Source organism: Mus pahari, chromosome 10, assembly GCF_900095145.1.
Source record: "Mus pahari chromosome 10, PAHARI_EIJ_v1.1, whole genome shotgun sequence".
NCBI classification, from domain to species: Eukaryota; Metazoa; Chordata; class Mammalia; order Rodentia; family Muridae; genus Mus; species Mus pahari.
The window spans coordinates 21839288-21852132 of record NC_034599.1 but is presented as its reverse complement, the minus strand read 5'-3'; the positions used below and the strand labels follow the sequence as shown (position 1 = coordinate 21852132).

Here is a 12845-nt window from a genome sequence, read left to right as displayed (position 1 = left end):
GCCAGGGCTACTCAGAGAAACTATGTCTCGAAAAAAAAAAAAACAAAAAAACAAAAAAAAAAAAAAAAAAAAAAAAGAAAAAAAAGAAAAAAAAAGAGTGGCCTGACTTTGGTTCCCAGCATTCTTGTCAGCCTCACAACCTGCTTGTATCTCAAGCTCCTGAGGCACTGTTGGTCTCTGTGAGAACCTGAACTCACATGCATATGTCCCCCCAACCCATGACACATGTGCAGATAATTAAAATTAATAGAAATAAATAGAAACAGGCCCAGTTATGAATAATATTGATCTTTTTTTATGACTTTGTCTTCAAAATTGCTAACCTAAATTTGGGGCTATTTCTATGAAATAAAAAAGGATCAACAGGTTGAAATTCTCCATTATTGGGCGAAAAGGGTATGATTATAAATCAAGGAAGTGGGCTGCCTTGAGTGATTTGTGAACTAGCTTTGACGACAGTTATAAAAGGGACACTTTTAATAAATCAGAGCTCTGTTGAGAGAAATGTGGGCAACTTCTTAGAGGGCCCCTCAAGGCCTTAAGAATACTGCAGTGTGTGCTAATCGGGGGTCACAGAACCTGACATTTTACTCCAAATATCTCATACTTCACCTTAGTCAAGTTGACTCTCTGTCCTCCTAAGGCAATGCGATATTCTTCCTCGGGCCTGCCTTGAATTCTTATGGTCCTCATGTCTGGTTCTGAGGCCTGAAGCTATTGAAAACGGTCTCTTCAGCCATCATCATAGGTGTTAGAGGTAAAAATGCTTATGTGGATGAACAAACTTCCCTGCAATTATCTTATCTTTTACAGCTATGTGCCATGGAACCTCCATGAGCCAGAGAGAGGCAAATTCGACTTCTCCGGGAACCTGGACCTAGAGTATGTAGTCTTGGTGCTTCTGTGCCTGGTCTGGGATGGGAAGTTACTTGGGGTCGGTGACAAGCCATCAGGATGTTCTGTCTTGACTGTTTTGAGAAACTGAGGACTGGGTCTTGAGCCTTGTTCTTAGAATGCTGAGAAAGGCTTTGAACTCAGGGCCTGGATGCTCCCCAACTGTGACATATTACCCAGGGCTCTCAGCCTACAGTTTCCTATCCCCTTTTCACTATAGTCCAGAGAGTCTAGATCCCAGATCACACCAGACTCTTTTTGGGGGTTCATATAGCTGGGATGGAATTGGGCTGCTTCTGGGTGCAAAGTTCCTGTATGTTGTCTGTCTGACCACTTCCAGTGGGTCTGCATGGATGGTCCTGATGCAAGGTAGCAATGCATACCCAGCTCCCTGGGCTTCTGGCTCCCTGTGTTGTGCAAGAATTCCCTGCTATGTTGAGCTTTGGCCATGCCCCTCTTACCCCAAGTTTCCTGATTGAGAGAGGAAGGATCAGGGAGGAACAGGGAAGATTTGATACCCAAAGTGCCTATGGTTCCTCCCATATTTAATCTTATTCTAGATTCTCAGGGCTGACTTTTTTTTTTTTTTTTCTCTTCTTAGGGCCTTTATCCAGCTGGCTGCAAAGATTGGGCTGTGGGTGATTCTGCGACCAGGGCCCTACATCTGTAGTGAGATTGACCTCGGCGGCTTGCCCAGGTGAGAGATGGCAGTGTGGGTCTCCAGAGTAGCTGGAAGTGTCTGGGTGCTTAGAGGTGTTGACTTAGTATTTCTTTTAAAAGATAGTTTTCATTCTGTGCAGAATTTCCTCTTTGAAGCAAGTACCACTGGCACAGGGCCATTGGCATTATGCTGCTGTCCCTGCCCTTGTTGAGTAACCTCAGATCCTTCTATGTGTCAGGTGGCAGCAGTTGCAGGTTATCTGCCTGGAGGCATTTCATTGTTCTGGCCACACTGTAGAGGCACCCAGGCAGGTGACTTATCTGATCTGTCCATCAATGCAAAAGGAGACAAACCAAACTGTCCTATCTGTTTCTTAGAGATATTACTGGTGATTTATTAAAACCCCAAGTATTGCTGCAGTGTAGAGGAATTGGTCTTGTGGTTTTGTCCTCAGTCCTCCTGGATCTGTTCTGCCTAAGTGTAGTTTCCAGTAAGGTCAGTGCGCTGAGCGTTATGCTGCGGGAGTGATGTCTGAATGGGTATCATGTGGACTCACATCTGTTCCTCTTCCTCAGCAAGACTGCCTTCATTTTCAGGCAAAGACAAAGTTCTGTCTTATTAAGTGTTATCATCATTGTCCTCACAGCATCAATCACAGGTGGCTAGCCACAGGCTCCGCCCACCTGTGCTGTGTCTGACCTCACAGCATCAATGACTGGTGGTTAGTCACAGGCTCTGCCCACCAGTGCTGTGTCTGACCTCACAGCATCAATCCCAGGTGGCTAGTCACAGGCTCCGCCCATCTGCACTGTTTCTGTCCTTATAGCATCAATCACTGGTGGCTAGCCACAGGCTCTGCCCACCTCTGCTGTCCCCAGAGGAAAGAAGGCTGAACCTCTTCGTCCTAGAAGTGGCTTGGGGAACTCTGTTCTCACAGCACAAGTGCTATGCCCAGATCTTATCTGCTCTCTGTTTCCAGCATGGCCTGCCCTCCCGTCAGGGGTACAACTTGTCTTCTGTCTGATCATTCTGATCTGGCACAGTGTCCCAGGCAGAGCTGTGACACACAAGCTGCTTGGCTCTTTCTGCGGATTAGACACCTGTGCCACTGTCAGCATTTTTCCTTGGGCTCAGCTGGAGCCGGGCATAGGAGGACAACAGGGTTTAACAGTCTTAAATTAGAAGCAATGGGGACTCTTAGATCTGCTCTCCCTTGCCATGGAGGGGGCACCTACCTATTCATGAGGGATTCCCAGGAGGGTAGGATGTCAGTGCTTTGAGAAAATAGGTCTCTTTGATAGTTCAGGATATGCAGGTCAGATTGGGGGAGACACCCCCTTCAGCCTTTCATTATCAGCTGACATTCCTTGATACGTTACTGTCACTTTTCAGAGACTCCGAGTTAGGGGAAGAGAGACATCAGAGCCTCTTGTTAGAAAACATGGTTTTCTAGGATTTCATTTGAATGGGACGCACTTTGGCTTTAGCTTTGGAGCTAGCCCCTGGTGCTGAATTTCTGTTGGGATATGTGCTCACAGCAGATCAAGGGACTACTTCGATTTGCTCTCCTGCTGCTGCTCTGGTGGCAGACTGCAGGGCCCAGGCTTCTGAGTCCCTCTGATACCATCTCACAGGTCATCAGGTTCCTTTTTCCTGGGGCATCCTGGAAGGTTGAATCTGGGCTTCAGTGATTTGTAATCCTTCTGACCTTGCCTTTCTCCCTGCCTTGGGATGGGGCCTTACTGCACGGGCCAGCTACCTCATTATTTAGCTCAGGCTGCTTCTAAGATCGTGATTCCCCTGTTTCAGCTGAGTGCTGGATTCCAGGAGTGCTCTGATGTCCGTTTGGGGCCGTTAGTGTAAATACTTGAAGACCAGGCCTTGCTGTTCTTTTTCCAGTGGGTAGTTAAGAGCACCTGTAGCCGTGAAGTTCAACCCAAACTTCCCAAGGCATTCAGTGTGTAGGCTGGCACTGTGATGTGTTTGCCTCTGGACTGCGTGCATAGCTTCCTGACATCCTAGCTAATTGGTGGTGGTGGGATGGTAATTAGCCCTGGCCTGACCTGCTCTCCAGTCTCGTTCTCGAGTGGGTTGAAGCTGCTTCCTTTCCCTGCTCACTAGCCTGCCCAAGCAAACCCACAGACGCTAACACTGATATTCCTCTTCCTCGCTTCTGTCTCCAAGCTGGCTCCTCCAAGACCCTGACATGAAGCTGAGGACAACTTACCACGGCTTCACTAAGGCAGTGGATCTTTACTTTGACCACCTGATGTCCAGGGTGGTGCCACTTCAGGTAAAAGAAAAAGAAAAGGCGTTCTGATCTTCTGCCTGTCTTCTAACTAGCATGCAGTCTTCATGCTATTTAGTAAGCTTGCAGATGAGGATCCTGCAGCTCTTCTTGCCACAAGGGCACACTCACTCTTCATCATTCTGTGAGAGCTTGATTTAGAGCACCAGGGCCCGTAGCACTTGTGTTTTCAAATTGTGTGCACACTAGTGTGGTCTCAGGCAGAGCTGAAATACCAGGTGGGCATAAGGACTCATATTAGTCTGTGCAGCCGGAGCTCTAACTGGGCTTGGGTTAGTAGGAGGCCTTACGAACTGAAGCTGGCATCTGCCAGAGTCTCAGTGACACAGTGACCACACAGGGCACAGCACACATGGGAAGGCCAGAGATGGGACATGAGAATTCTGTGTAAGTATAAAGCTCTAATTGATGTCTTTTTTAAAGTACCACTCTACGCTACCAAATGGTGCTATACAATTCACTCCGACTATTCAAAACAAAGGTATTTGGATGGAGCTTCGAGAGAAAGAATCTTAGTATTTTATGTAACAGTTCCAAGTAATAACAATCAAGGATGGGATTAATTAGCCCAGTTGCTGTGTAAAACCACAAAGAATGATATGAGGAAATTAGTACAACAAGAAAATAGTGCACTGATTTAAAAAAAATCACTCTTGGGTTAATGGTTTGGAACATTCATAACAACATGAGTTAAAACAAACAGCCAGATGAAACAGGTTGTCAGGGTTGGTTTGAAAGCCAGATAAGCAAGGAAAAACTTTTATATGCATATACCCCAATATCAATTGAGCCACATTTGTAGAAAATTTATAATTATACATCAGATGTAGCTGCTTATGCACATCAGCTGTAACTAAGTGTCCTGCCTTTTTATTTACTGAATGAGGCATTACTAAATATGAAAGAATCAGGGAAGCTTGGGATTTTAGTTTGTCCTGGCACATGGAGTCCTGAGATGGTCCAGCACATTACGTGGTGGGAGCTGCAGTGAAGGTTTTCTGGGGCTACATTCTGAGGCATGTGAATAGAGTAACCAGCTCTGTTCATGAGTATAGTATAATTGTTTCACTTGCTTTTTTATTGTGTAAGATGTATGTAACAAAAACTGACCCTTTTAAGTATACAGTATACATATATATATATACTGACCCTTTAAGTATACAGTTAATATCACTACATATACATATACACATACACACATATATGTGTGTGTGTGTATATATATATATATATATCTTCCTCATTAGAAGGATGTATTCCAAATCCCTTAATGGGTGCCTGGGACCACACATAGGAGTAAACCTTCCATACATAACATGTTCCTATTCATAGACACAGACGATGAAGTTTGAAGGGACTCTGGCTAGCTTGAGTGTGGTGAGAATCGCTCTGGCAGACCTTACCCATCTCCCCAGTTCCTTCTGCCTTGCTAAAAACTATAAGATTGCATTTTTTTTTTTTTTTGGTTTTTTGTTTCTAGCACCAAAGGTCTATTCCTTTATTTAGTCAATTTCTCTTCCTGAGGGTAACTTCCAATGTCTAGCTACCAAAGTATTGAAGTCCAGCAATCAAAAGCCCCCTTTGGCTCACCTAATTTACACGACCTATTAAAATCAAACACCTCACCCTAATATGGGGTTTCCTATTTTACCTTTATAACCCTCCATTTGCCTACGGGGGCCACATCCGTCTCTCTAACCATAGGCAGTCCTCTGTCCATCCCACCTCCCCGGGACAAATACCATTTACCCCTCTCCCTTGCTCCCTTCCCTTTCTCCCTCTTTCTCGATCTCCCGTCTTTGTCCCTTATCCATGGCCTCTGTCCTTCGGGAAAAATAAATCTCCTTTGTTTTGAGAACACGGTCTTGGGGTGTCTTGAGCTGACTCTGAGGTTCCCTACAAAGTTTACATGGATCAGACAGAGTAAGAGATTAACAATAATAGCATCATAAAATAGAACAATTATAGCAGTACACTGTTATAAGTCATCAGGATCTCTGATCTATTAAAAAAAGATTTATTTATTTATATTATATGGCTGTTTATATGCATGTCTATCTGCACACCAGAAGAGGGAATTATATTCCATACAGTTATAGACAGCAGTGAGCTGCCATGACCTATGGAAATTAAACCCTTGACCTATGGGAGAATAGCTAGTGCTCTTAACCACTGATCCATCTCTCCCACCCCCTGGGACCTCTAATCTTATACTTTGGGGCTGTTTTAAAGTAGAGCCAGGGCTATGTATACCCAAGCAGTGAAGTCCTGAAATTCCTCTAAACTGATGTGGCCACTAAGTGACTGAAAGAGAGGTTGTATGCAACACGGACACCCTGGACAAAGAGATGATTTACAGTCAGGCTGAACATGATAGGCCAGTGCCAGCTTTTGTCAGATTTCTCTTCCCTTTGAATTTATGCACAGTTTAAAATTTATGATTTGTATATGGAGTTTCCCATCTCATATTTCCATACCATCACTTGTCATATATAATTGAATCCTGAAACACAAGCCCACTAATATCTGACGGCTTAAAATCAGCAGCCAAGGGGAAACTATTCTACTGTGGAAAAAACAGCTAAGGGGGAGCTGTTGTATGATGGCTGAAAATAACAGCTAAGGGGAACTACTGCATGACAGCTTCAAACTCCAGGAAAGCTGGGAAATTTCAGAAAGCCAGAAATCCCACCAATCAGTCAACAAATCATTCATTCATTCATTCATTCATTCATTCAATCACTCTGTCACTCAGTCAATCAATCAATCAGTCACTCAGTCAATCAATCAATCAGTCACTCAGTCAGTCAGTCAGTCAGTCAACCAATCAGCCAATCAATCAGTTGGTCAATCTATCAGTCATTCAGTCAATCAATCAATCAATCAATCAATCTGTCAGTCACTCAGTCAGTCATTCAATGCCCCAACCTCATCTGGTTGTCTCCTCTGTCCTCTTTTCCACCTTGGATTGCTCATCTATTATAGGTAAGTCCTTTATCTCTAAAGTCCCTCCCTAGCCCGTGGCATTTTTCATAAAAACACTCATCCACTCATGAAGACTCCATCTTCATGATCCAGTCACCTTTCAGAGGTTGTCTTTTAATACTGCTTAAGGTTATGTTTGCATATGAATTTTGACACAATTCAAACATTTAACCTTCTAACTCAGGAAACTGTGGAATCACTGGAATTGGGAAGTGAACCAGAGCATGTATAGAACTGCTACACGTAACTTCAGGAACATGTGGCATCCCCTAGGATGGAAATATGGGCTCCAGGAGAGAGCAGGTATAGTGCAAGAAAAGGAATTCTATCAGCTACTAAAAATGAGAAAGATGAAGGATACAGGGGAGGTATCTTAACATAATACAGGCATTTACAGCAAGCCCACAGTCAACATTATCCTAAACAGAGAGAAAGCTGAAGGAGATCAAGGGGATACAAATAAGAAAGGAAGAAATCAATGTAGTCATATTTGCAGACATTATGATTACATATGTTAAATACCCTAAGAATGCCGCCAGAAAACTTGTACAGCTGAGAAGCACTTTCAGAAAACTAGCTGGATACAAAAGTAATACAAAATCAGTATCTTCCTACATACAAATGGCAAACATACTGAGGAAGAAACCAGGAAAACAGTACCTTTCATAGTAGCCTTAAGACTTGTGCAATAAAATCTTTGAGACATTGGAGAACATTTCAGAAGATGGAAAAATCTCCCATGCTCATGGGACAGTCAGATTAATATTAAAAAGTAAAAACAGACATATTGATCAATGGAATAGAATCGAAGACCTAGACAATACTCTACACACCTATGACACCTACTTTTTGCCAAAGAAGAAGAAAAAACAAAATAAAACAAACCACACTGGGGACAAGACAGTCTTCAACAACGGTGCTGGTCAAATCGGATGGCTGCAGGTTGAAGAAGGAAAGTAGATGAGGAGACCTCAATGTAAAACCTGATGCTCTGAACTGGACAGAAGAGAATGCAGAGAATCCACGTGAACTCATTGACCTAGGAAAGGATTTTCCTAGTGGGACCCCACAGCACAGGGGTTCCATAAGACTAACAACTTATAAATGGGACCCCATGAAGCTAAACAGTTTCTGTACAGCAAAGGACACCATGGTTTGACCAAAGTGGCAGCTTACAGAATGGGAAGAATGTCTGTGTCCATTTAACTTTTGGCAGAGGTGCTAGATGACTCCACACACAAGAGACTGATGCATGTAGGAATTCAGAAACTGCAGCAGCATGCACAAGACCCGTACAAGTTCAAGTCAGACAGAGTCGCAGCACAGACAAGGGGAAATGGACACAGAGGTCACCTCTAACCAAGAATCTGTTTGCAAGGGGGAGGAGAGGGAGAATCAGTTGTCTCCAATGGAGTGACCCTGGGTATATCAACCGCACTCTAGGGTAGGCACCAAGCTTAGGAGTAGCTGGATAACATGAAGTGGACTGTATGCTTTTTATCTTTTGTTGTTCGTTTGTTTTGCTTTGGTATTTTAACTTTGTTTTTCTTTTCTTTTTTTTTATTGGGTGAGAGAGAAAGAACATGGAGTTGGGTGGGTAGGGACGTGGGGAAGAGCTAAGAGGAGTTGGGAGAGGAGAAAGAATATGGTCAAAATATATTATATGAAGAAAAATTTAAAAGCCAATAAATATTAAAAAATAATTTCAGTAGACAATGTCATCATGCCACTATCCCGTTGCTTCAGTATCTGGCTTTGCAGTATGTTTTGAAGTCCAAAGTGGGAGGTCTCTATAACCTTTATACGTTGTTTGGCTCCTAGGTGTCCATTTGGAGTTCAGATGAATTTTGGAATGTCTTTTTCTATTTCAGCAACAGCCCCGGGGTTGTGATAGGGATTTCATGGCACCTGTAGATCACTAGACAGCACTGACTAGAACATTGGCTCTTCTAATGAACGGACCCAGAATTTCTTTCTTTATTGGTATCTTCTTTACTTTCTCTTAGTATCAATTTGTAGTATTTCAGTTCCTTAGTTAAAGTCTTATTTTATTCTTTTTGATACTGTTTGGAGTTAGTCATTGGTTGTATATAGAAATAGAACTGATTTTATTTTTGTTTGTTGATTTTGTGTCCAGTAAACCCACAGAGTTGGCTCATAAACCTTAACAGTATTGTCTCTGTTTGTGGAGTCATTGATGGTTTTCTACATTAAGGTCATATGTGTACAAGTAGTAATGATTTAACATTTGTGCAAGCTTGCTTTCTCTTGACTAATGCTTTAGCTAGGACCAGAACTGTGTTGAACAGAATCAGTGAAGGAGTCTTTGTCTTGTTCCGAATCTAGAGGACAGGGTTCTGGTTGTTCACCTTTGAGTATGGTGTTAGCCATAGGCTCCTCATATGTGGGCTTTTTTATATTGAGGTAGTTCCTAGTTTGTTGAATGTTTTCATTCTTCAAGTCCATTGAATTCTGTCAAGTGCTTTTTATGTACAAAAAGGAGATTGTATGATTTTTTTTTTAATTTTCAGAATATAGTGTACATTGGTTTTCGTATTGGTTACCCTTATATCCCAGAATTTAATCTTATTTGTTCTTGGTGTGTAATCCTTTGAATCAAGGATGAGTTTGTAGTGTTTTTGTTTGTTTTTGGACAGTGTCTCATTTTATAGTCCTGCTCAGCTAGAACTCACTATGTAGACCAGGCAGGCCTTAAATGTCCAGAGCTCTGCCTGCCTCTGCCTCCTGGGTGCTGCTGGCTAGATTTTTTGGTTTGTTTATAATGTTCTCTGGCTTGGTAGTGCTGACCCCATTGAGTAACATAGGGAGTATTTCTGAACTTCATTTGGTGTAAATTCTGCTTTCAGTATTTAATAGAGATACTGAGTATAATCTTAATGCTAGGGAAACAGTAACAGGGAGATTGAGCAGTCAAGGAAACCCTGGCTACAGAGTAAGTTAAAGGTCAGTTTAGACTCTAGCTAGATCCAGGGCAGCTTGGGCTACACAGTCAAAACATGTTTTTTAAAACAGTAACTAAAAGAAAAGCAAAAATAAAATTCAGCAGTGAAGCCTGTGGTCCTGGTCTTTTCTTGATGGGGAGACTCTTGATTACTGATGCAGGCTCTTTACCAGAACAAGTGTGTTGCACTTTCTTTTCTTCATGATTTACTATAGTTCTAAGAATTAGATATTTCTAGGAATTCATGTATTTCATCTGGGTTACTCAGTTGTATATAGTTGTTTAAACTTCTCTTTTAAAAACCACAATCCTTTCATTTATCATTTGCTCATTTCATGCATTTATGCTATTTAATTTTGACCATATTCACTTGCATTCCCCATTTCAGCCCCTTCCAGACCTCCCCTTGCAAACCACGGAATTTATATAAATTCTAATTTATGTATATATAAATTAGTTTGTATTTATAAAATATAAATATGTATATTTCAATTAGGACTGCCCCTATCTGTATGGGTTTGGGGCCATCCACTAGTGCATGGACCTCCAGCTGGGGTGTTTGTGTGTGGAGTGCTGCACATCTGAAGAAAATTGGGTCTTCTCCAGTACATAACAGCCGCCCTAACCTCTGCCTCTTATTGTCTTCCTGCCTTCTGTTCTGGGATTTTTCTGAGCCATGTGTGGAAGGGATATGGTGAAGATGTCTCGTTCATGGCTGAAAATCCAACAGTTACTCCATGCATGTTGATTAGTTGCAGGGGTCTGTATTTACCACTGCTTATTGTAAAAATCAGCAGCTTTTTTTTTTTTTTTTTTTTTTTTTTTTTTTTTTTTTTTTTTTTTTTTAAGGCTGAGGATTGAGGAGGCATCCAAACTCCTTTTTAAAAAAAAAAATAACTTCTATAAAATCAATAGCCATATACTGTTTAGTATATGATTTTAATTGAGTCTTCTATTTTTCTTAATTTAGTTAAAGCTTTTTCTCAGTTTTTTAAAGATTTTATTTATTTATTTTATGTATATAACTACACTGTCGCTGTCTTCAGACACACCAGAAGAGGGCATCTGATCCCATTACAGATGGTTGTGAGCCACCATGTGGTTGTTGGGAATTGAACTCAGGACCCATGGAAGAGCAGCTGGTGTTCTTAATCTTGAGCGATCTCTCCATCTTGGTTTTTCTCAGTTTTATAGAATTTTTTTTTTTCTCTTTTAAAACTCAGGTCTTAGATTGCTAATTTTTTCTCATCTCTTAAAACATTTCTGGCTCAACTTATGTTTTTTTATTCCTTCTGAAAATGTTGATTCTTCTTTTGTACGTGCTTTTTAGTTACTTGGCAATATTTGTTCTTTGGCAGTTACGTGTGTGTACGAAGTGTGTTCTGTATGTAGTGTGTTGTGTATGGAGTGTGTTGTGTTTACTCTCAGTCCTTACTCTCTTCTCTCCCTTCTATACTGTCACACCTCCTCCTCCCTCCAGGCCCCTTGCCACCGTTATCCTTTTCATTTAATTTCATCCCTCACTGATTTTAACCGAGGTTGTCCATGTAACCCTGTGAGTCTGGTGTGTTCCACTGGAAACAAGAACTGTCCCTCCCTAGGATCTGTCCATTGCTTATAGATAGGCAGGGAGGGGAAGGGTCCTGAGCCCCTTTTTTAATCAGTGGTTGGCTGTTGACAGGCTGTCTTGTGCAGACCCAATGTAGGCAGCTTTAGCTGTCATTCGGTCTGTTTGCAATGGTTGTGCCAGCCCTAAAGACATCCTCCCTATCTTTTGGCTCTTCTATCCTTTATCTCCTTTCTTCTATGATGTCTCCCTCATCCCCCACACCCCAAGCCTTAGAGGACGTGCTGAAATGTCCTACTAAGGGCTAGCACCCTGAACAGCCACCAGCCTCTGCTTTCGATTCTGTCAGAGCTTTCCCTGATTTCCTAAGACATGAGGATAGATGGTTCATCTGAGATGGTCACCTTTTAAATGTGTGCACTGCTGGGAATTCCTTGCATTTTGTCAATTTTTTTTGTTTTTATTTTCATTTATCTCATTTTTTTTGCTACCATCTATGGTGATTTTTTCATTAGTCATTGCTATTTATGATTATTGTTAAATATCCATGTATTTGTTAATTTTCCAGTTTTCTTTCGCTGTTAATTTCTATTTCACTCCACTGTAAGTAGAAAAATACTTTGATTTCAGTGCTTTAAAATTTATGAGAACTTGTGTTGTGGTCTAACATGTGGGCTGTACTGGAAAATGGTCTATCTTGCCCAGGAGAAAACTATGTGTTGAGCTATTCCAGGGTGCTGTGTTTGTCTTTTCTGGAGGACTCCATATTTTATATAGCTTCAGGTTGCCTAGCACTCACTTCAGCTTGAGGAATTAATTGCACACCAAGCGTAAAGGAATCAACTCCTTCAACTCCCCTTTGTCAGAAATTTATATTTGTAAAGTTTTTTTTTAAGATAAAGAATTTCCAGTTATCAACTGTTTTCTTTTAGTGCATTGAATGTATTATGTATCCCACTGTCTTTTGACCTGCAGCTGGGTCTACCTGGTAGCTTCACTGACAGTTTATTGTAAAGTGTGATATGTCATTTTCCTCCATGTATCCTGCCCTCCCTCTCTTGTATTTTCAACCATTTGGCTTTATAAAACATCACTATGTAGGAATTTCTGAGATTTTGGGATGAGTGTGTGTGTGTGTGTGTGTGTGTGTGTGTGTGTGTGTGTGCTTTCTTTTCAACGTGAAGCATAGAACAGTCAGTAATTCAGACAACAAAACAAAAACATACATGAATTGACATGCAGACAGATTGGTGCACCAAACACAGACAATACAAAAAGTGTAGAAAACTTGATTTAACCAAAACTAAGGATGTCTCCTGTATGGACCATAGAGAATTAACAGGACATCTCCCGATTTTCCTCTGTCCCTGGGAGAGCTCCAAAATCCATTTTCTCCTTTTCTTCTTTCCTTTATTTTCCCTTCCCTTCCCTTCCCTTCCCTTCCCTTCCCTTCCCTTCCCTTCCCTTC

General features: G+C 41.7%; 1 protein-coding gene across 1 annotated transcript in view; it reads left to right on the top strand.

Moving 5' to 3' along the window:
- The window catches only part of Glb1l2 (galactosidase beta 1 like 2), a 45126-nt gene that overhangs the window by 11755 nt on the left and 20526 nt on the right, over window positions 1-12845 (top strand). The window contains exons 3-5 of the mRNA XM_021206432.1: window positions 814-882; window positions 1496-1591; window positions 3740-3848. Coding sequence (XP_021062091.1) covers window positions 814-882; window positions 1496-1591; window positions 3740-3848 — 274 coding nt within the window. The remainder of the gene's footprint in view (window positions 1-813; window positions 883-1495; window positions 1592-3739; window positions 3849-12845) is intronic.